This window comes from Nanorana parkeri, unplaced genomic scaffold, assembly GCF_000935625.1.
Source record: "Nanorana parkeri isolate BGI_ZX_2015 unplaced genomic scaffold, ASM93562v1 scaffold553, whole genome shotgun sequence".
In the NCBI taxonomy this organism is placed as follows: domain Eukaryota; kingdom Metazoa; phylum Chordata; class Amphibia; order Anura; family Dicroglossidae; genus Nanorana; species Nanorana parkeri.
The window spans coordinates 646,089-671,368 of NW_017306821.1; the positions used below are offsets into that span (position 1 = coordinate 646,089).

Consider the following 25,280-nt stretch of genomic DNA (forward strand, 5'->3'; position numbering starts at 1 on the left):
AATTCACAAATGAGGGAGCTGAAGCCATTGATAAAAAGGAGATACAAATACTGCATATTATATACACAATAGAAATAACATACTGCGTGGCATCACAAAGCGGTGCATTTTTTAACCACACTTGCTAAGGAAATCTTAGGACACTGGTATTAGTGCCGCAGTAATCTTTTAATCTCACAGCTGACACAGGCAGGGATCATCAACCTTGAACAAGTATTGCACATCTGGCTCTCTGCTGCCATCTTACGACACTCATTGACACATACCAGACTTTGTTTTAAACCAGCTAGTGGTAGAAACAAAATACAGATTTTATTCTGTGACCTATCCCATTTATTATGAAAGTGGTCTGATCAAGTCCACCTGTCAGTTTTTCAGGCAGATCTGACTGGAAGCCCAATGTTAGTCTATGGGCAGCTGGGTAAACATGCATCCATTTACCCCTGACGCCGTCTAGGTTCAGAAAACCAATAGGACACAGTTCCATCCTAGTGGACTGATCGTGACGGATCCGGGGTAATCTGATGTAAACAGGCACATGTCCACTTACAGCAGATGCCCTATAGAGCTAACATGGCTCCAGTAAGTACAGCTGGGATGGAAGAAAAACTGGACAGACACGGATGTTACAACAGTGACATATGATTCGTACTGCTCTGATCCCCAGGGGATCCATGCACAGATCTGCTGCTGATCGCAGCAGTACAGAACGGATGTCACCATTTGTGACATCCATGTCAGTTCAGTTGTTTCCTCCATCTTCCAATGGAGGAAAAAAATAGAACTTGCCTGACTCATATTAGGTCTATGGGGAGTCAGATGTAAGTGAACATCAGATTACCTCTGATCCATCAGGATTAGGTGCTCCAAAAGAGAACTCAGTTTCATTTTTTTTCTCCCCAGACCTAGACAGAATCGGAGGTAACCAGATGTAAATGGACGCTCATCCGTTTAGATCCGGTTGTGCATAGATTAACATTAGGCTTCCGATCAGATCGGCCTGAAAAACTGACAGGTGGACCTGATCAGACCGCCCGCCTGAAAGGGGCCTTAAGCTCGGTAGACAACGGTAGATTTTTTAACGAACTTCCATGCTAAAAATGAAAACCACATTCACTGTTAGAATTTATTCCAAAAACAGTCTTTTTCAAACAAAATTCTTCTGCTTCTGCACTAGAAGGGTTGAATGCTCATTGAAAAAGGACTTTTACTTACCTTTTAAATTGTAAGTTCTCACAGACAAGGCCCTTGTAACCATCTTATCTTGGATTGGATTGCAACTGTACTGTCTTCCTTTATAGTGTAAAGCACTGCGGAAACTGTTGTTGCTATATAAATTTTATAGAATAACTTATCCCTCTTTCCCCCTACCCTCTGCAGTCAGAGGCCCACGTCAGAGGCCCACTGCAGTCATCAAGTACAATGCAGGGCACATAGCCCTGCATTATACTGAAGGACGCCGAGGGACAGTCTACAAGCCGATGCATAAGGAATAGGAGGTGAGCGCTGACTGTTGGGAGAGCGGGGATCAGGTTAATAAAACTCTCCAAAGTAGGGGAACCTTTGCTTAGACAATTTACACAAAATGTGTCCCCATTGGAAGATTTCCCCTGTATTCCTGTTCAAGTGTAAACTTAATCTTAACCCATTTCAAATTACAAAGAATCCCCTAAATGATTAATTAATAAAGGGCAATTAATCTTTTCCTCCCACTGACGTCAATGGAAAAGAGAAGAGATTCATTGCCAATAGTTTCAGCTACATAATTAAATTGCAGCATTAAGCAAATGTGAGAGATCAATTGTTTAACTGCTACTGGATATCTCTTGTGTAGCGGCTCCCTGTTAGAAGAAATATAATAAAAACAGATCAATCTGATGATGGGGAGGTTTGGGTTAATTAGGCCTAGTTAAGATAGTAAGAAACACTGAAGAAACTTAAACTACTATAGTAAATCAGTCAAGCAGTGGCTGCTATAATTGGTTCCTGCTCACAAACTGGGACTTCATATGTCAAGCTGACAGCGGGTACAATGTGTCTGGTAAGGGCACGCTTGGAAAAGCAAACAGAGGGGAAATCAATTAACGTATTTAAATGCCCTGGTGGCTCACAGGATATTATGTATAGTCTTTTTGCATGTGTATGTCTATAGTCTTTTGCATCTTTATTTATGCATTGTGTTCAGATCTAAATAAAACAGTTCTTGGAAATATTTAATTTCTAGTCAAATGTAAATGATGCATATTAATATTTCTTAAAAGAAACTCTTTAGAATGATCTTAAAGCATCTTGTATTATTTTTACAAAATAAAAAAGGATACTACTATTATTATTATACAGGATTTATATAGCGCCAATAGTTTGCACAGCGCTTTACAATATAAGGAAGACATTACAATCACAATACAATTCAAGACAAGATGGACAATCTAAAAGGGAGGGGCAAGTGATGCATGAGGAGGCAGCTGTGCGGGGATGATTGTTTGAGAAAGTGATTGTTCAGTGGTTAGGTTGAGGTGGGATAGGCTTCCCTGAAGAGATGACAGACAGGTTTGGGTAGAGAGTTCCATAGAATGGGAGACACTCTAGTGAAGTCCTGGAGGCGAGCATGGGAGGAGTTGATGAGGGAGCTGGAAATCAGGAGGTCTTGGGAGGAGCGGAGGGGACGGTTAGGGTGATACTTTGAGACCAGGTTTGAGATATAGCCGGGGCCAGAGTTGTGGATGGCTTTGTAAGCTGTTGTTAATATTTTGAATTTGATCCTTTGGGTGAGTGGAAGCCAGTGCAGGGATTGACAGAGGGGTGTTGCAGACACTGAGCGGTTGGTTAGGTGGGTGAGTCTAGCAGCTGCATTCATGATAGACTGAAGGGGGGATATCCTGTGTGGTGGAAGGCCAATGAGGAGGGAGTTGCAATAGTCCAGACGAGAGATTACAAGGGAGTGGGTGAGTAATTTTGCGGTTTCTTTGGTGAGGAAGGGGCGTATTTTGGAGATGTTACGAAGGTGAAGGCAGCAGGATTTGGATAGTGATGGGATGTGGGGAAGAAAGGTGAGGTCTGAGTCAAGGATGACACCTAGGACCTTGGCATGGGGGGAGGGCTGGATAGTTGTGTTAACAATCTCAAGGGAAAAGTTGGTGAAAGGGGCACGGGCAGGAGGAAATATCATGAGCTCATTTTTTGAAAGGTTGAGTTTTAAGAAGTGTTGCGACATCCAGACTGATATGTCAGTTAATAGATTAGTGACACGCAAGGACACAGAGGGGGTGAGTTGCTGAGTAGAGAGATAGATTTGAGTGTCATCAGCATTAAGATGGTATTGGAAGCCATGTGAGGTTATTAACTGACCAAGGGAGGAGATGCAAATAGAGAAGAGAAGGGGTCCAAGGACAGAGCCTTGAGGGACCCCTACAGAAAGCGGAAGAGGAGGGGAGGAGTTAGATTTGTAGGTGACACTAAAGGAGCGCTTAGATAGGTAAGAGGAGAACCATGAAAGAGCAGAGTCTTGTAGACCAAGTGACTGGAGTTTTTTGAGGAGGAGCAGGTGGTCCACAGTGTCAAAAGCAGCAGAAAGGTCTAATAGCAAGAGTATGGAATAGTGGCCATTGTGTTTAACTGTCAGTCATTAGTGAGTTTTAGGAGGGCGGTTATAAGGTTATAAGAAGGATATAAATATCAGCTAATAAATCAATACATTTAAGAAATAAAATGTAATTGACCAAGCACTATTATTAGTTTCCCTTTAAGTAAAGTCATCCTGGACATTGGATCATGGGTACATTGCACAGGCTCCAGCAGTCTGCTTCTACAGCCCCAAAGTACAGAACTGTGGTTTTGGAGCTAGAGAAATTGACTCCATCGAGAACTACAGATCCCTCTCAGGACTTGTAGTTTCTTTATTCAAGGGCCGTGTTATTAGATCTGTGAATGAATGACGTGGCTCTGTGAGTAGAGCAATGTATAGCCACATCAAATTTAAAAATAAAAAGCCTGCAGGTAGAAGAACCCTGCGATTCAGGTGTGTGTGTGTGTTTTCATGTAAGGGGGGTGGGGGCTGTGGAATAGCACCATGTTCCATCCCAAATATGGGTGGAATATGGAACTTGGTACGAAAGCTGAACTAAGCCTTATAACCTGTTCGGTCCTAAACACTGGCAATGCTTACAAAAAGGTGAACGAAGCATTTAAACCTTTCAGGATCCTGTTCACTTGAGCGTTTCCTCCAGCTGTCTCTGGAAAAAGTACATGAGCTACTTTTTGGTCCCATAGACTTTAATGGGAAACTAACAGGGTTATTCACAAAAGGGTGAAGAGTTTGGAGAAGGCAGGAGAATGCACAATCTTGGACAAAATAACCGATTTGGAAAAATTCTCCAATGCAACTCACTTTCCAGTTCAGCTATGTTGTCCTAGATTGTTCAGTTCTTCTCCCTCCTCCAAACTCTTCACCCTTTTGTGAATAACCCTGTCAGTGTGACAAATTCGGCTACAAAACGCTCAGGTGTGAACAGGTGCCATAGAAATTAATAGGATCCTCGTCTTGAGCATTTCATCGCGCTTACCTTTAAGCAACAAAATGCCTAGGTGTGAACAGGGACAAAGGCCACACAGATGGGATTTTCAAGGAAATTATTTCCACCACATTCTCTATGAGCTAGTAGAAGCTGTATCAGCTTTGGCTGAACTTTCACTGTAGAATTTAGGTTGGTGTGATCTTTTAGTAGGGTAGCCATATGTAAATAGCAGATATCACATTTGTTTAAAGATCAGTGTACATTTCTATGGTTTTCATCTTAGCACAAGTAGAGTATTGTACAATGTTAGCCATTGACCATTGCAGAAAACTTGGAGTTCGAGTGATACCTTTTTGTACATTTCATGTATAAAGCCTGACAAAGGAATCTAAGGAATCCCAATAGCTTGCATTTTTCCTAACTATGGTGTCCATTTAATTTTTTTTTAATGGAACACATGCAAGTTGCTCCTTAACAGGACTTCCCTCTTCCTGTTACAGTTCTGTCACTGGTTTTACTGCAAAGATCTGGAAGAAGCACACTAAGATTCAAACCACATTTTCCAGGAGCTTTGCTCTGAGTTCCACTGATATCTAAAGGCCCTGATGAGGGACTGCTGAGCCCCCAAATGCGTTGGCTCCCTTTTGTTTTTTCCTGTTGTAATTTGTGGAATTAATAAAACATCATTTTGGAGGCTGAAATATCGTTTGCCACCCTGTTTGATTGAAATGCATTTTAGGTATCTGATCAGTTATATAGACACTTGATTAGTCATCTGTTTGATTAATTACTCCATTTTAATACACTTCAGCTGAGCCTTCAGCTGAGCCTTTATAGACAGAGTACAAATCTGAAAAGCAATCTTAGAAGAGTCACTGCAAGTAGATCAAGGAGTCCATAAAATCACAACCTGACATCATTTTGTTTACCTCTATTTATTTGAGGTAGGGCATTGGCAATTGAATGTCACCTCATAAAATATAAATTTTTTAACTCAAGTTCATGCGCAAAAAAATTCTGATTACCTCAGACTGAAATCAAAATGGAAAGCTGTAAAATACCAGCAAGTCCTATGCATTACTCGCATGTGCCATGCTTTCTTTATTGCATGCCATGCTGCAATCTGTGGAGACTTCACATGTAATCCTTTCTTTTGCTGTAACTCTTTTATGAAACATTCTTGTTCTGCAATCCGATTCCTTGACATTCTATTATGCAGCTATCTGTGTTTGGCTCATCACATTTTGTCACTGTAAACTTAGCCTGTTGGGAAGAAAAGACATGAAAACATGTTATATATAAGCTATGCCAATATTCTTGACTAACACGCCAAAAAGTCACTCATGGCTGCACACCAAAAAGCATCAAACTGATGGTTATAAACTAACATGAAAAAAATATAAAAACTGAACTAAAATTACAGGAAGAGCCTCTACTGCCCTGGTGTCCAGAACAAATAGAAGCAAAAAGCACAGAGGGCAATCACTCCTCAGAGGGATGTAATGATGGGCATGCTGCAGGATGCTGCCCCACTACAGCCAGGGGGACTGTGGAGTCTGGAAAAAAAGCACAAAAAGAGGGCAACTTTCCTGGTGCGGATAAGTTTTATTCAAATAGAGAAATCAATGGTAAAAGGTACTCACAAACGTGAATAGGAGAAAAGCCATGTGCACATAGGAACCACTTTGCTGATGTCCACTTGCCTGATTTTCACCTACCATTCCATGGCTTTTATCCTATTAACGTTTGTGAGTACCTTTTACCATTGATACCTCTATTTGAATAAAACGTATCTGCACAAGGAAAGGTGCTCTCTTTTTGTGCTTTTTTTCCAGCCCTGGTGTCCGACCTGTGGACCTAGAGCTGTATGAGGCCCTTTGGCACCATGTGCATGGCCCTCGGGACCCCTGCAGAGAGTAGTGTGCGTTTCCTTACTGACCTGAAAATCAGTTATCTCTAGCAGCAATGTTGTGTAATATGCCCCCAATCTCTGTCTGTCTCTTAAACATGCCCCCATTTACCAACAACTCAAATAGCATAGGAGAGTTTACCACCACTACTCTACCGAGCCCTGCAACCTAGGCCTTCCAGGTTTTATAAATACCACCTTACATCCAACAAGTCCATTCACAAAATAGGTAAATACAAATCTATGGATATATCCATCCTCTGAAAACCCCTGTGCTAAACAGGAACACTTGCTAATTACAGTATATTTACAGATCTGGCTGCATCCATGCTTCACGTTTCCTTCAAAGTAATGAATGCTTCCACTATATCCAAAAAGAGGATTTTTTATGAACCTTACACCACATATGTATATAACAAAAATGGAATACTTTATTATTAATGGGAGCTGTCTCTTATTCCCTGAAGAAAACATCACGGCCTTTAATGCAATCTAGGAAGGTAAGCTATATGGGTGGTTGAATGAGGGGAAGGATACAGAAAAGGACTAGTACAAGTAGGGGGGCAGTGTTATAAAACGATAACTAAACAAGAGAGAGGGAGAAGGCGGAGAGAGTTTATCGGGAAGCTGAAAGGAAGTGGGTATTGGTTGTTAAAGTATATCTAGACCCAAGAATAAAAATATAATTTATTACAGCTTACCAGTCCTTAAAAGTAGTGGCTGCAATAGTTGTGTTTATCCCTTGGGGATTCTGCCATAACACTTCCTGTCCTAGGAGGACAACGCTTATTTACATTACTGTATCTATGGAGGAGCAGAATTGTCACTCAAGGCTGCTGACTCCTGATTTGCACTGCAGAACGCCTCATCCTCGCCCTCATAACCATAATATAGGGGGATGTGGCCTGCAGTTCACATAGGTGAACTGGGCAGCACTGAGAGCATTAGTTAGTATTTCAGTACAGCAGTGCACAGGAAGATACAAGCTTACTAGATTTCCAGCAGGGTCACCAAATATTTTTTGCATTTATTAAACAGATACCTGTATAACAAAACACTTTCTATGATGTATTTAACAGACAAAAAAGAAGCATATGAGACAAGTACATTGTTAATGTTTGAATACACTTTAAACATCCCACAAGAGGCCGTAGTGTTTATTAGGAGTAAATAAACAGTGCGGTCAGGTGTTTCAGAACTTTTCTTTTGTTGCTTTTACTGAAGACATCAAATCCTCATTCAACTTGAAATGGTTTATTCTAGAGATCCAAGAAGAGGGCTGTGAAAAGTACTAGCCTGATAACCTCAGCTTCTTATGTGACTTATGGACCATCCTTCAGTAAGGGATACAAAATATTATCCTGGGTTCTTCAGGAAGTAATACAGGGGCGATATTAGGGAAAAACAAATTATGCAGGCTAAGTCTTTTTATACGCCAGTAAGGCAAATAGCATCTCAGTGGAAAACCACTAACGTTCCCAAGCTCTTGTACTGGAAAAGGCTAAATACCAAGCTCTTCCTTTCTACAAAAGTACTTGGACAGTATGCAGCCAAGCCCCTGTACTGATCGTCTTCTAACTTCTGAGGGTCCAGCTGACATGATAGTTGATTATTTGGTTTATCTCTTTAGCAACTCGTTAATAGATTCTATATTAACTGCTTTTCTCCAAAGGGTCCCACCATAGAACAATATTATCAGTGATATATCTTGCTGACCTACTCATGTCAGGGATCTCAACTTTCATAGCTTCACAAGGACAAATGATTGCTGGTTGTTTGCTAAGGATTAATGCACCTTACACATTGCTCTTTGTTTTGATCGGGTCTTACCTTTGTTAATTGCTCTGCAAAGTGTATTGCTGTTTGCGTATGCAAGGTAAGAGGACCTGTTCTAAGCTGAGATACTCCATCTGCCAGAGCCATGAAAATAATCAGCTGCAGAGAAAAGAAAAGAACATTCAATATTGCAGTGACCGATATAAAATTATACAACCCCCTTTTTCTGTAAAAGCATGGGACTGGAGTATTTCTCTGAAATTGGTGGCATCAGTTGTACTTCTGCTATAACCTAGTTTGTTTGGAGCAGGATAATACATATGGCAGTACAGACATCTCCCAAAACAGTGAGATCTAAGCATCTAACAATTAAGCTGCCATTTTTAAATATTTAGATTTACCAACAACTATTCAGTGCAAGAGCCTACCTAAACAATCCATTCAATTTACAATATATTCAATCAGGCAAACCTCCGCACTGCATAGTGGTTTGCAAATCTAAAGAACACTCAGATTAGAATCAACCTGAATCATGTGTGCAGTATAAATTCTTCTATAATTTATTTCTACTCACACAGAATTTAATAAGTAGTAGTACATGTACCCCCATGATCTGGCAAGTGTCAGAATTCAGGTAATGTCAGAGCCCTGATCTTCAAGTTGTTTTTCTTAAAACCTCACATCATACCTGGTCCTGAAGATATTCATCAACGCAGCCTCCATGACGCAGGTTACGGAGAAGGATTTCTGCAGCTTCAGCCCCAACACGGTCTGCAGTTACTCCTGAAGTCCACAGAACAATAGAGTCAAGGATGGAAGTAAATGAACAGATAATATTGCACTGTGAACATGTGGAAATCCTTAAAATGTATTACCAAAAAAGTATTCAGCAAAGTGATTATTGCACAACTTCAACAGCAGTAGGAGTGTCAGAATTGCTCGTCTGATATCAGCCTTAAAACAGAGTTCTTATCTACCCATACATGAATATAACAGACAATGTGCCCAGTATTTTCATTATAATACAGTAAAAGAAGAGAAAGCAGGTCACAGTAAGGCTGATGTCACAATGGCGATTCACCAAGGACAGCAATCACTTTCCTGAATTGGCGTTGCTCTTTGGCCTGAATGCTGCTTAATTTTTCTTGCTAGGACGGAGCAGCCTCTTGCTAGTCCAGCCAGCGATACCACAACACTATAGGAGGTCACTCGTAGTGAGCATGGAAGGTTTGGACAGAGAGGTACTGAGCACATACTTAGAAGGAATTACAAGCAACATAAAAAGATAGCCAAAAATAAATGTGGCTTCTAAACCACTGGTTAGAGGCCACCGCAGTGTAGTGTAGACATTTTCCCATCAGCAGTCACAGGCAATGTAATTTTTGATCGGAGATGTGTATTCAAGTCATTAAAAATGTAATGGTAATAAAACAGCACAGCTCTGTCATTACATTTTTTTTCTTTTAATTACAGGAGTGCAGGATCCATGGGACTGAATTGGGAAATTGTGTGCTGCAGTCTCCTGGTACTAACCTATGCCAATTAATTATGTTCTTCTAGTACTTTCTGCATAATTAACACAATGCTGTGCTGCAATATTATTTCACTGAATACTATGACAATCTTAGTAAAAGAAAAAAAATAAAACACTGAGGATGGAGAGCTCAGCAAAGCTGGCCCCCTTACAATCTGCACAAATAAAAACTCCAGTGTATTTCCTTAGTGCTGCGTTTGTGCTGTTTTGTGCCACAAAAAATAACATTTGTGCTGCTTTTATTTTTAAGATAATAGCAATATTGTTTTAAGATGATGACATCACCCAGGCCCCCTACAACAGCCAAAACACATGAAACTTGCTGGTTAATTAGTGCTTCGTTTGGGCTGTTTAAATCTCCATTCTATCTCCTTTCGTTTGTGAGTTAACTATCTATTAAAAGGTCACCCAGCCCCCCTACAATAGCCAAAAGACATCAACATGGGCTGGTTAGTTAGTGCCTAACTAACCAGCAGGTTTCATGTGTTTTGGCTGTTGTGGGGGGGCTGGGCAATGTCATCATCTTAAAAAAAACCAATTGCTATTATCTTAAAAATAAAAGCAGCACAAATGTTAATTTTTGCGGCACAAAACAGCACAAGCATAGCACTAAAGAAACAAACTGGAGTTTTTATTTGTGCCGATTGTAGAGGGGCCAGCTTCGCTGAGCTAGGCCGGAGCCGTTGTAGAGCTGCTGCCACTAACAGCCGATGAGCTAGTAGTGGAGAAATGAAACAAGAATTTTCCTATTATTGAATGAATGATAATAAAGCTCCATGAAGAGGAGACTATGTACATTTGATCTGTGTGAATTAGCCAGATTTTGTGAGAATGAGCTGAGGATCACAGAAAATAAATACATCTTAGTACCAAGAGATACAATGTAACAATTCTAGAGAATTCGGGAGTGAATTGTCAGGTAAATAGAACCATTGCTACTATGGTCTGTAGTAACAATGGATACATTTATCTGCTAATTCTGCACATAATATAACTAGATATTAACACTTTATAAGTAAAAAACAACAGAGATTGTTGTTCCAGGGTATATCCAATTCCCTTATGGGATCAGAAAGGAATTTTTTCACTGTTGGAGCAAATTGATCCATGCTTTAGAGGGTTTTTTTTGCCATCCTCTGGATCAACTGTAGGTAACTGTGGGCACAGGGCTCTGTTTATGGAGGTTTTTCTACTTTTTTGTTTTCCTCTATGGGCTGTATGTATTTTTTCAACCTTACTAACTATAACTATGTAATGGCGCTTATGCTGAAATGTGCTTAGGAAAAGGCTAGATGAATACTTGCAGAGTGCACAAGTCCCTTCCCATCAAAATGGTTCCCAAAGTATACTCCAGCATTAGAGGTTTGGGTCACAGCAGTGGAAAGCATCTGAATAGTATCTATCATTAAGACAGAGTTATCATTACATTTGAGCTGCAGACCTGATAGGAAGTGCAATGATCAACTGAAGGAGCACACACGGAAAATGGACAATGCTTCTGCTATTTGAGAGCGAGCAGCTTAAGCTGGCCATACACCTATAGATTTCCTGCAGATTTTCTATGGTCAGATGGAAAAAGTGCAACAGATTCCTCCATCTACACTAAACTGTGTGGATGGAGGAATCTCCCACTGTGCCAAGCTTCAGTATCTTGCTCGTCGGCCTCCCTGGCCCTCAAAATACCTGAACAATCTGATTGGATGCAGCTTTAGCGTTGTCAGCATGCAATAGGAAGTGCTGTTATTAACAAGATCTCCAGGTAAGAAACTTTGGAACGTATTCTAAAAAAATTTGTCTAGGAAAACTGTATAGAGCAAGGCTTTATGCTAAACATGATTGAAAATAGATTTTGGGTTCACAATAAAAAAAAAATATCATCAAAATAGGAAAATCACACAATCGGATAGTAACTTGTGTGAGCCACAATAGTGTTGTCAATGGGGAGTCTCTTATACCAGCCATATCTTATATGATTCAATTAAAGCAGTATTACCTTTCTTCCCTAGTGATGATCCTGCAAATATACAACCTGTGGAAGTCTCAGCAACAATTCTATAAAGGAAATCATACACAATTAACCAGTAGAAAAGGCTTTGAACAGATGTGAAATTTATCCTGCAGCAAGTCTTTCTTATATCCATAAAAGTCAAAACACGTTATGTGGTTACAGAGGACTCTATCTTTCATGCAGTCCCAAATGGACACCAGTGTTCCCCCAAATGTCCTTAAACAGCCCCCAGACATAGACCCCAGCAACACTTACATAATCCCGCTACCATTTCCCACTGCTTTGTCTGCAGGCTCTTGGACACCTTGAATATTCACATGCAGCTCCCTCAACTCCCGTCGTATGCAACGTACTGCTGCTGAAATCATGTCCTTCACCATCTTGCAGAGAGATTAAAGAAATATGATGGAGGTATTAGACATTTTTAATGGAAAATCAAATGCAATTAATTAATTGAAACTCTATTAGAATGGTGCTGAATTCTAAGTGAAAACTCTTTTCAAATATAAAAAAAAATAATCAAAAATCAAGATGATATTCCTAGGACAAATGTTATGCATAGTTTTTATAGCCAAGGACGTGTACATTTGTAATATAAAAGGCTGACCATGGTAATGCTGGTAAAATGAGACGAAATGGGCAAAGCAGGGGAGACTGGCACCACAGCACAACGCACAGAGCATTACACATACACACAACACACGGGGCATTCCACATAGACCCACAACACACACACGGCACCCCGACCCATCTCTATGTCCCACTCAATTACCTGCTGGCAGGGGCCTGACACTTGAGATTAAGCCAGGTCCCAATGCATAGTTATTGCAGCTCAGGCTGCACGAAGGGGACCTATGGCACAGCAAGCTGATGGGACCCCTCCTGTGGTCTGCCAGCCCACCCCAGGGCTTCCCCTGTACTGTGACATCAGCACAGTTACGATGTTTTATCATTCCATCGGACCAGTGGCTTTATCGGATCGGATTTAAGTTACAGGTCTGATGGAGTGATAGAACACTGGAACAGTTTGAACAAAAAATGCATGGAAGCGCACAACTGTAATATGGTCAGGTTTCTCACTTGTTAACTATATGGAAAATGGTGTGCAAAAGCTCTTCAACAACCGGGAGAGGAGCCCCGTGTAACGTGTTTGGCAAAATTATACATAGAAGAGCGCAACCACCTAAAAAATTGTTTAGATGCTAAGCATCCTGTAATGACTAACTGTTTAAATAAATTGGTTGATAAATAACTCACGGTTGTGATGTCATGGATGGACATGCACTCCCTGCAGTCCCGTGCAGTCAGCGAAGTATTTCTGGATGGAAAGATCTGGACGGTCAGGATCTAAACCACACAACGGGATATTAACTTGTGTGAGCCACATTAGTGTTGTCAATGGGGAGTCTCTCATCCCAGCCATATCTTATATGATTCAATTAAAGCAGTATTACCTTTCTTCCCTAGTGATGATCCTGCAAATATACAACCTGTGGAAGTCTCAGCAACAATTCTATAAAGGAAATCATACACAATTAACCAGTAGAAAAGGCTTTGAACAGATGTGAAATTTATCCTGCAGCAAGTCTTTCTTATATCCATAAAAGTCAAAACACGTTATGTGGTTACAGAGGACTCTATCTTTCATGCAGTCCCAAATGGACACCAGTGTTCCCCCAAATGTCCTTAAACAGCCCCCAGACATAGACCCCAGCAACACTTACATAATCCCGCTACCATTTCCCACTGCTTTGTCTGCAGGCTCTTGGACACCTTGAATATTCACATGCAGCTCCCTCAACTCCCGTCGTATGCAACGTACTGCTGCTGAAATCATGTCCTTCACCATCTTGCAGAGAGATTAAAGAAATATGGTGGAGGTATTAGACATTTTTAATGGAAAATCAAATGCAATTAATTAATTGAAACTCTATTAGAATGGTGCTGAATTCTAAGTGAAAACTCTTTTCAAATATAAAAAAATATAATCAAAAATCAAGATGATATTCCTAGGACAAATGTTATGCATAGTTTTTATAGCCAAGGACGTGTACATTTGTAATATAAAAGGCTGACCATGGTAATGCTGGTAAAATGAGACGAAATGGGCAAAGCAGGGGAGACTGGCACCACAGCACAACGCACAGAGCATTACACATACACACAACACACGGGGCATTCCACATAGACCCACAACACACACACGGCACCCCGACCCATCTCTATGTCCCACTCAATTACCTGCTGGCAGGGGCCTGACACTTGAGATTAAGCCAGGTCCCAATGCATAGTTATTGCAGCTCAGGCTGCACGAAGGGGACCTATGGCACAGCAAGCTGATGGGACCCCTCCTGTGGTCTGCCAGCCCACCCCAGGGCTTCCCCTGTACTGTGACATCAGCACAGTTACGATGTTTTATCATTCCATCGGACCAGTGGCTTTATCGGATCGGATTTAAGTTACAGGTCTGATGGAGTGATAGAACACTGGAACAGTTTGAACAAAAAATGCATGGAAGCGCACAACTGTAATATGGTCAGGTTTCTCACTTGTTAACTATATGGAAAATGGTGTGCAAAAGCTCTTCAACAACCGGGAGAGGAGCCCCGTGTAACGTGTTTGGCAAAATTATACATAGAAGAGCGCAACCACCTAAAAAATTGTTTAGATGCTAAGCATCCTGTAATGACTAACTGTTTAAATAAATTGGTTGATAAATAACTCACGGTTGTGATGTCATGGATGGACATGCACTCCCTGCAGTCCCGTGCAGTCAGCGAAGTATTTCTGGATGGAAAGATCTGGACGGTCAGGATCTAAATGGTATAAGATCTAAATAAACCCCAAGTCTCTCCAGGCTGCGTCCTCGGCTGGCCGGGCCGAGCCGCGGCTATTAGAGCAGGAGGGGGAGGACTGTCAGGCTGCTGTGATCGGCACTGGGCGGTGTGTAGCCGTATGGTGTGCGGCGTAAATGCTGGAGCGTGTTCGTCAGTGCTCGTGAGTCCGGGGTGATGTGTTCAAGTGAGATCAGTTGGCAATTAGCGGCTACGCGTTTCGAGGGTGACCCTCTTTGTCAAGCCTTGGAGCGGTCTGGAACAGACCACGGGGCACAGTGCAGCTATATAACCTAACTGAATACCCTCTACGTGACACACTCTACTCTACTCACCCACTGCTATCACGGCTCAGTAAAACCCAAACTACATTTCTCATAATCATCGGCGCACAGACAGGAAGTTAGGCTGTCAGCAGGAAATAAGGACGGACCATAGTAAATGTGGCCATCTTTAATATGGGAAGGTGCACGGCTGTGAGCAGCAGCATATGGATAAGCAATCTGGGATCCCTCCAAGAGTTGAGTGCCTGACTCAATGGCTTCATTTCCACTCGCACCCACGCAATTTTCACTCGCAAATTGCGAGCGGGCGAGTGGAAATTTTGAGCCCTGGGTTAGAGCTTCTTGGCTTCCAAAGAGTTAAAGTTTCTACTTGCTTTTCCTTCTTTATAATGTTAGCAGGGGCTGTGAGGGGGTCAAAAGATTACAACCCTGGCTTCTGCATTCAAATGTAAATGAAGTTAAACGAGAGAACCACAATCCTCAAATTTCAGTCCCTAGTCTTTTCTATAAGGACAGATCACTGAAAAGGTGCTCAGAAAAACCTGGAATCAGGCATGTTGCCTGCTGCAACAAAATATCTAAAAAAAGGCAAGAAATATTTTTTTACACATTATTTTTCGGTGTGCTGTGTGAAGAAGCATAACAAACAGAGGGGTTTTCTCAAATTTGACTGCAAAAGTGGAAATATACTTTAAGAGTAGTCTCAAAAATGGGAGCCTCAAGGTAAAAGTCAGCAAAAAAGTCATAAGGGTTGGGCTACTAAAATTGCTTGCAATAAATACATTGCTAAGAGTAGAGATCGATTTCTTAGTGATGAAACATATTTCTCCCTATGATGACAGCTATACATTAGAATGTGGCAGTGGGTAATTGCTCACAACTGCTGCATTATGCTACCATGTGTGATTAATTGTTGCTGCAGATGTATATAATTTTTCTGTCAGAGGCATGAGTGTTTTCCCATTAGGTGCGTACCTATGTAGCAGTCTCCAGGCATAATGATCCCGGTCAGACTTTCTTCTAAGAGCTGTTCTCATTCATTTATTTATGTAGTCTGGTGAGAAGAGTTTTGGCTTAGTTATAAGATAAATAAATTAGATAGATAACTGTTTGCTGACCTGAACATGGACACAGGGAACTCATATTAGGGTGAAAAGGTGGGTAATACACCAAAGACATTTTTTCCTTTATGTAAAATGTCCTCAATAGACAACTTTAAACAGCATGCTTAACTCCCAATGCAAGCTATATACTCTAAAGCAGACCTCCTCAATTTTTTCACTGTAGAGGAACCCTTAAAATTATTTTCAGGTCTTAGGGAACCCCAATTTAAATTATATCTCACAACTCATAACTTACATTACATTAGTGTGATCAGTAATTTTTTTTATATTATTGGTCTGTAAGGAAATTCTACATTGGTGGTCAGTATGTAAATGTCCTTTAACATTGGTCGTCAATGAAGAAGAGCCTCACTACCTTAGTGGTCAATGGGAGAAGAACCCCCTTAGATTGACAGAAAGTAGCAGAAGTGCCCCCTTACGGACAGATGAAAACATAATTGGAATCCGTTACTTACCCGAAAGGTTGAGAGAAAAAATTTACTGGTCCCATGCCAATGGCTCAGCTAAGTGAGCTTGGTCCTGTAACTATGCAGGCACCAATGGGCAGGAGACCAGTCCACCACTGCTCATTGTTCAAATAACCCCTAGCCAACTCTGGAGGAAACCTAGAGTTCCATGGAGCCTTGGTTGAGAAAAGCTGCTTTAAAAAAGGCATATAAAGAGAATCTCAGACAAAGTGATACCGCTGAAAATGTTAGGGGTCCACATTTGCCACCTGCTTTTGTGGTGGAATGTGAATCTATCACAGAATGACAAAGACTAGCATCACTACATTTACACAGATACTATACAATGCACACACTGACCTTGTATGGAAGGACTCCAGCCACATAGGCCCGTCCATAGATCTTTGTGATGGAACCTTTATCAGTTAGGTTGATAGGCTTTAAATATTTTATAGGAGAAACTCTGACTAGTATTTCGCCTCCTCCACGTGGGTAGTAACCCCTGCAATAAATAAAAGGTGTCAGAACCAGAAAAGAACTACTCAGGACACCAAGCCAGCCAATATGATGTTTTCATTTGGTAACAGATCAATATAAATATCATTGGTGATTAACTATACAGTATATAGAGAAGACTCAGACAAGGAAATCCCATTAGATCAATATAACTGATCTGCATCGTAGATTTCTGTGTGGTTAACCAAATGCACCTAAACAGGCTTTGAACAGAGAGAACAATCCTACATTTGAGTATTTTAGACTATAATACAATTGGGCATGATGGAGTTGAAAATGTTAACTCAGAGTGAAGATTAATTTTAATTATTAAATAACGTAAAATGCAAAGCCCTGTATATTTATTTAATCTGCACATTGGATAACTGAAGAGAATCTTCACTGTTTTTTGGAGCCTCAAAATATTATAGCGTATGGAAAAAAAAAACAAGTCACATTATATTAAACAAACACAATGCATATTTTATCAGTATTTGGTTTACCTTCTCCTGATGTCACAATCCAGTTTAAAACCAAAACGTTCTGCAGCAGGTTTAAACACCTGACGTAAGCACAGATTAAGAAAGATTCAATAAGTATTAGTCAGAATAAGCCATATTGTACAGTCAAAGTATTTATCCATTACACTGGCCTCACACAGCTCAGAGTTTGGCCTGCTGACTTGGCTAAAATTCGAGCCCTGTGAGGCCCTTCGGGCATCACCTGGCTCAACAGAAGTCGAATATTCAATTGACTTTGGTTGAAGGAGCCAGGTAGAAAACTGTTGGCCAAACAATCACTGCAGCCAATCAGCTGAATTATTTGTTGCACTAGCGCATACCTGGGTGCCATAAAGGAAACCTACCACGATCAGCCACAAAATTATGATCACCTGCCTAATATTGAGTAGGTCCCAAAACAGGCCTCTGAAGTATGCAGTGGTATCTGAGACCAGTCATTAGCAGATCCCTTAAGCCCGTAAGCTGCGAGGCGGGGCGCACATAGATTGGACCTGATTTTCCAGCACATCCCACAGGTGCTCGAATGGATTGAGATCTGGAGAATTTGGAGGCGAAGTCAAAACCTCCAACTCGTTGTCGTGTTCCTGAAACCATTCTTGAACCATTTGTGCAGTGCGGCAGGGCACATTATCCTGCTGAAAGAGGCCACTGCCATCAGGGAATCAGGGAATACCGTTTCCATGAAGGGGTGTACTAAGTCAGCAACAATGTTTAGGTAGGTGGTATGTGTCAAAGTAACATTCACATGAATGACAAGGCCCAGCATAACATTGCCCCAAGGATTACATTGCTTCTGTCGGTTTGTCCTCTTCCCATAGTGTGTCCTGGTGCCATCTGTTCACCAGGTAAGCAACACACATACACCCGGCCATCCACATGATGTAAAAGAAAATGTGACTCATTAGACCAGGCCATCTTCTTCCATTGCCCCATTGCAGTTCTGATGCTCACAAGCCCATTGTAGGTGATTGTGACGGTTGACACAGGTCAGCATGGGCACCCTGACCAATCTGCGGCTTCACAGCCCTATACGCAACAAATTCTTATGCACTGTGTGTTCAGACACCTTTCTGTCAGAACCAGCACTACCTTTTTTAGCAATTTGAGATACAGGAGCAATTGGATCGGAATACCGGGGTCAGCCTTTGCTGCCCACGTGCATCAAGGAGCCTTGGCAATCCATGACCCTGTTGCTGGTTCGCCAGTTTTCCTTCCTTGGACTACTTCTGGTAAGTCCTGACCACTGCAGACTGAGAATATCCCACAAGAGCTGCAGTTTTGGAATTGCTCTGACCCATTCGTCTACCCATCACAATTTGGTCCTTGTCAAAGGCATTAAAATCCGTGTTCATCCTTATTTTCTGCTTCCAACCATCAACTTCAGGGACAAAATGTTCACTTTCTGCTTAATATATGCCACCCACTTCCAGGTGCCATTGTGATGAGATAATCAATGCTATTCACCTCACCTGTCAGTGGTCATAATATTATGACTGCCCAGTATATATTGAGATAGTATAAGGCCTGGCATTGCTGACCTCTTAAAAATGGTAGTTGCCTTTCTGCCGTGTTGATCCACGGCTAACTTCACTCTGGAATACCTGCAAGCTTGTTTCACTGACTCCAAAAATATTGAATCCAGAGACAGTCAGGCAACCAACATTTTCAGAAGAAAGTCAGCAACAGCAGGCACCATAGTTCTTTCACTGCAGGCTTCCTTAGAAAGACAACCCTTTTTAAATCCTTAGCGGTCTATCAAAAGCTTGGTAATAGACAGATGCTTGTTGTATACCCTATGCTGGCCATATATTATATTTTCTGTGATTCATTAACAACATTTTATATGGTTTGGTTAATAAATCATACTTACCATTGTGGTATAGTCAATCTGTGGTGCCATCTCCGCATTTGTGCCGCCTTTGAAGATGAGCTCAGAGGGGGACTCAGCGAAAAGGACACATGGGAGTGAGACCTGAAGCAGCAAGCACACACTCCTACAGGGGACAGAAAAGGGCAGAATGTAGTTAATGGGGGACTTCTTGGGGGGTGAAAACCAATATAACCAGAACAGAGGCCTTTACCCCTCACCCCTCTCTTAAAGTGAATTTAAGGCCGTCATTATCAGTTTTTGGGAAAATTCACCTTAATTTCTGTCTTGACGACCATACAGTAAGTGAAGGGTAATCACCCCAGTGGTAATAAAAACTCAACAAGATTTTTGGTTATTTTCTCTTTCTCGCTTTGCCTTTCCTGGAAAAAATACACACACACACACACACACACACACACACACACACACACACACTATCTTTGCTTCACAAGCTAACATTCAACACATGACAAAGGGTTCTCAAAGCAATGAAATGCCAGTTTTAAACATATGGGGATCCATGTGTTTGTTGCCCTAATAGAATGCTGAAGTCACCTTAAAGGAATTTGTGAGTCTACTGTACGACTGGAGTACCATATTATTCTTATTCTTTGATATGACGTATGTTCTATACAGAACATTATCTTTTTTACTCCCAGAATAAACAGATCGACAATGGGAGTTTGACATACAAAGGTTGACCTCCCAGGTCTAGCATGCACACTTTTACAGCTGTGCCACCATATTGATGCCATGCATTCCCAAAAGTGACTATGGCATTCCGGGGGGCATGAGGCCCACAGGTACTCATAAGGTAAATGTGGCATTCCATTAGAGAGGCTGACCCATAGATTCCCATAAGGAGACTGTGACATTCCATTAGGGTAGGGGACCCATAGATACCCATAAACGGTGGCAGCACTCACACAAATCCTCATAGGGGATATATGGTATTCCATTAAGGTGAAAGGCCCAGTAATCCCCATAAGGCGAATATGGCATTCTTTTAGGGTATTAGACCCATACACCCCTGTAAGTGATGGAATTCCATTAGTGCAGCACACCCACATATACACATAAGTATTTACATTCCATTGGGGTAGAACACTCACGGATCATTATAAGGCAAATATAGTATTTCTTTATGGAGGCAGACATAGTAATCCCTAAAGTGACTATGGCATTCCACTGGGGCAGCGCGCACACAAAGCTTCATAAGACAAATATGGCACTCAATTAGGGCAGCAAACTCAGTAATAACCATAAGGCCAATATGACATCCCATTAGGGCAGCAGAGTGATGATTATGCACTTCTAACCTACAGGCATTTCGATCCATCAGGAGGGGAGACAATGCTGCTCTTTCATAGACACAGCATTGTAAACCACTGGTCCCGATATCCTCTTTTAGGGTGTCTCCTTTTCCTTGCAGGGTGCTATGGAGCCACCCTTGTGTGTGCTAGTAAGCTGCATGTGTCTCCACAAACACAGCAGGGCCAGTCACGTCTTGCTCCTTCTTTGTCCCTTCTCCAAGCTAGTAAATGAACGGCTGCTAGGGATGCACACTCCCTTAGCTGAGCTGAGAGAGTTGGAGCTGCTGTTCTGAAACAATGATTGTAAGTGCTTGAAAAAAAAAAAGAAGTTTATATACTTTGCTGGACAATGTTTATTTTTTTAATTTGAATTTATTATTGAGAAAAGTTTGAATGTTTAATACTACTTTAAATACACTAATCACACCTATTCAGCAGACAAGCATTCATTTAGACCTGGCATGGCCAAACTGCAGCCCTCCAGCTGTGGTGGAACTACGAATCCCATGAGGCTTTGCAAGATTCTCACAGCCACAGACATGACTCCCGGAGCGAGATGGTTCATGGGATTTGTAGTTTCACCACAGCTGGAGGGCCGGAGTTTGGCCATCCCTGATTTAGACAGACATCCCCTATTCAATGCTAACTAACCCAGCAGTCTTCGTATCAGCAGTCAATGATCCTCCTTTTATCCTTCCAGGTGCAAAGTTTATCTCTGTTGATCCAATCCCAGCTTTTTCCAACTGCCCAGAACACAAATCCCGAACGGTCTCCAGTCCAGATAAGTGTTGTGGCCTAAAAAGAGGACATCAAATGTTAGACTTAGTAATAAGGTGTAAATTTTGCTCAGATCACACATTTACAAATCCGTAGATGTCTTACCAAATTACGTATTTAATCTCAGACTTTTAGTGAAGTATCATTTTAGTTAATACTATTATGTTCACTTTACAAAATATATTTTTATGTGAATTAATTTTTTTTTACAGTCACCCATATTAACCTATTCAATTTAATTTGCCAAAATCAGATTATAGCTCTGACCATAGATTTGAGGCTCAAATAGAAGGAACAGTGAAGACTGATCATCGCATTGCACTGTAGAGCAGAGATCTCAGCATGTGTATTTAAAGAAGGATTTAAAAAAAACTTACCCTTGCAGTGGGGCTACTCCTGAATTGCAAGGGTTAAGTGCTTGTTTTATCTAGGGGGCACAAATAAAGCTGTATTACTCACCTAATCATTGGTCCTGTGGCAGTCAGCGCTCAACTATCTCCCCCTCCACTATGGCTGTGCAATGTCCCTTGGCGTCCTTACATCTAATGCAAGTCAATGGTCCCTAGACCACTGTAGCCCAGGGGAGAAGAGCCTGCGAGGACTGGTCTAGCAGCCTGGCGGGACAAAGGATGAAGTGAGTAAATCACCTCATCCTTCTCTCCTGGTTAATTTAATCCAAACTAAGGGGATAGAAGATCTTTGTAGTGTGCAGCCGTGCAGATCCAACGGCTATCAGAATACCAGAACAGTGACTGCAGCTGGCCAACCAAAAATCTTAAACTCAGCTCCATCAACAAAAGTCTACTGAAAAATCCCTTTTTGTTAAGCCGAGTGGTACTGGCAGCGCCACCCACAGATCGAATTTTGACTAATGCAACAGAATTTGGCTGAAATTCAATCAGTGTATGGCCAGTTTTAGTTTCCTTAGTATAAATTTCCTTCAAAGCTAAAGATTATCAAAAGTGAGGTGACCAAAGCAAGTGGTGGCTCTGCAAAGCTAGTCAATGGAAGCAACAGCCTTTTCAGGCCCGTGACATTATGAGATAGGTGAACATATCCTCTTCCATATACTGAATAAACTAGAAAGAAGGTCTCACCTCAGGCCTGGTGTGCTTCTCCCTGCTCGGATCTTCATTACCCTCACTCGTAATCCAAGAAGGCAGCTCAGTGCAGTGCAGATACGCAGGATCTGTCCTCCCTATATTTCCAGAATAACAGAATGAATTTGACAGACACTACATAATCCGTGCATATATTTTTTGAATTCTCACTTGGGGCAAAAAATGACCCCTCTTCCCATCCCTCTCTTTCAGCCCCCTCTTACCCATCCTGCAGGGTTCCAATTTTTCCTTACCTGGAGAAGCAAGTTATATTCACCTAAATCCCCCTCCAGTTCCCCCACCGGCAACGTTTCCATGTGTGGGGAACCACTTATCCTGCACAATAGATACTCCCTAGCCAGCCGGCCTTCTACCATCCCCTGGTTATGACATCTTTCCTCTTCTGGATAAGGAGAGGACCAGCCAATAGAATGTGATCACGTCATGCAGGCAGTGACATGGACTCCTAAAGAAGGACCTCATCAGAAGTAAACAAAGGGAGAGAGAAGACTTGGCACTGGAGGATCCCATGATCGCAGTATTTAGTATAAAAATGGCATTCAAGTGGGCTATTTCTGTTGCTGCCAGCAATCAGTTGGAGGGGGATGGGGGTGGTTAATGTTACCCCAGAGATGGGTTTAGGGCCAATTCACACCACATGCATTGGAGCTGCGCTGGCCCGTTTCCAGTGCCACCCCAACACAGGACAAGGCAATTTGACTTGTCATGGACGGGCTCACTTCACACCACCACGTTAAGATGGGAATGTGGTGGTTTGTGCTGAAAAAAAGTATGGCTGCTATACTTTTCTTCAGCACAGCGGGATGCAACGTGGAACAACTAACTACCTCACACCCCGCTGTGCCTGTAGAACGGAATGAAATGTCACTTGTGGCATTTCAATAAAGTTCTAAAAAAAAAGAAAATACAGTGCCGATATCAGCCACTGTGCGTTTAGCTGGTGTGAATTGGCCCTGAACGCAGAACTGTTCTTGATAGCGTGGGAAAGGTTTACAACTTGTGTTATGACTTTGTTGGAAAAGACCACAGAGTGGTCACTGATGCAGCAAGCTAGGATAATCTTTCCGGCAGTGAACCAGACAGTAATGCATACAATTTTATAGTAGGATGGTGAAAGAATAAAAACGTTGTCAACATTTTTCCAGCATTTGGCATGTCCTGTGTGGTCCCTAGGGCAGGAAGTAATGGAAGATATCCCCAACAGGGGCCAAGTCAGCAATAAAAAAAAAAAACTTAAGGTGCTAATCTTATCCTACTTTATCTGAAACGAACAAAGTTTTACCTAAGTTTTGGCTTTACCCCCATAGCCCGATATTCGGAAATAATGTATGATTAAAACAGAGCTCCAGGCAGATATAAAAGTCATATGTTACTGCAGTCATTATTAAGGGGTACTGTATATTTATAAAGCAGTGAATGTCACATTCACCAAAGGTGTTGCTTTAAAAGCAGTGATGGATCCATCTGCGTGAACATTTGGATTCACTGCTTTATAAATATGCCTTTAAATGTATTTTTTAATGCAAAATGTGTAAATACCCAAATTTGACCAGGTACTAGCCTCTTGTAGTCCCTCTACAGCAGGGCTGAGTGTGAAAGGAAGAAGCAGTACAATGCTAATAGGAGAACACAGAGTGACTGAGAGATGAGCACATAACTGTTCTTTATCTCGTTTCACAGTCTAGTCACAAGCTGGAGCAGTCCAGGGTGACCTGGACGTGGTAGGAGAGGAAATGGCATGAATGATGCTGGCCAGGAGAGGAGGTGGTATAAATTATGCTGGCCAGGAGAGGAAGTGGTATGAATGAGGCTAGCCATCAGACTGAGGACATCTAGTGGCAAAAAAAAAAAAAACTACAGAAGGGAAAATCTCTAGCATGATTCTGCATATTTCAGCATAAGCTGGTTTTGTTAATTTATCTTTAAATGGGTTAATAATTTTCTTGTTATTTTTATCTTGTTATATTTGCTTGAAGTACTGTGTTATTGTTTATGGGGGTTTGCATGCATCTACTATGCAGTCACATGTGAAAGAATTTAAAAATTGTGAGTGTCCACCCAAACAGAGGTTCTCCTCTCCCCCGACACCTCCTTGTTCAGTTCACAGACCGCTACACGAGATTCATCAATACAGCACTATACCTTATCACCTAAATACAATTGGCAACGCCAGATACTGAAGCTTGGCCCAGTGGGAGATTCCTCCATCCACACAGTTTAGCGTAGAGGAATCTGTTGCACTTTTTCCATCTGACCATAAGCTGATAGAAAACAAATCTATAGAATATCTGCAGATAACATATAGGTGCATGGGCCAGCTTAACGCTGGACTCTATACTTATCAGAGTTCATACAGTTTCATATTGCGTTGCTTTAAACGCAATCACTATTAGCTACTACTAATAGTGTAATGATCACTATGTGCGCCTCCATTCAGATGATATCCAATCAGGTAGAAACTCATATTACACCTATCAAATCTGAAACCATACCTGTGTGTACCCAGCATGGCTCTCATTGGGCTGCCAGTAACAATATGGATTACTTACTCCCTCCATGATGCTACCATCAATGTCTATAGTCGTCCCCTCTTCTGCCATGTTTTCGGCTTCTTGTAGTCACCCTAAAAAATAATGGGAAAAAGAAATATACAGTGTAATCTGCAATTATATACTGGGGTACATTGTTCATGCTAAACTCTGGACTGCATCTGCAGGACTGCTAATAAATATACAGCACGAATGTCTGTGTATT

The 25,280-nt window shown here is 41.6% G+C and overlaps 1 protein-coding gene across 1 annotated transcript in view; it reads right to left on the reverse strand.

Annotated features, from left to right (window-relative positions):
- Positions 1-5,371: 5,371 nt before the first annotated feature.
- RTCA (RNA 3'-terminal phosphate cyclase) overlaps positions 5,372-25,280 on the reverse strand; it is a 20,037-nt gene continuing 128 nt past the window's right edge. Inside the window, exons 2-12 of the mRNA XM_018561963.1 lie at positions 25,076-25,149; positions 22,503-22,603; positions 21,280-21,423; positions 19,316-19,439; positions 17,428-17,486; positions 16,790-16,931; positions 13,466-13,590; positions 13,196-13,254; positions 8,888-8,982; positions 8,254-8,358; positions 5,372-5,777 (exon numbers count right to left, since the gene is read on the reverse strand). Coding sequence (XP_018417465.1) covers positions 5,682-5,777; positions 8,254-8,358; positions 8,888-8,982; positions 13,196-13,254; positions 13,466-13,590; positions 16,790-16,931; positions 17,428-17,486; positions 19,316-19,439; positions 21,280-21,423; positions 22,503-22,603; positions 25,076-25,126 — 1,101 coding nt within the window. The 5' untranslated portion in view covers positions 25,127-25,149 and the 3' untranslated portion in view covers positions 5,372-5,681. The remainder of the gene's footprint in view (positions 5,778-8,253; positions 8,359-8,887; positions 8,983-13,195; positions 13,255-13,465; positions 13,591-16,789; positions 16,932-17,427; positions 17,487-19,315; positions 19,440-21,279; positions 21,424-22,502; positions 22,604-25,075; positions 25,150-25,280) is intronic.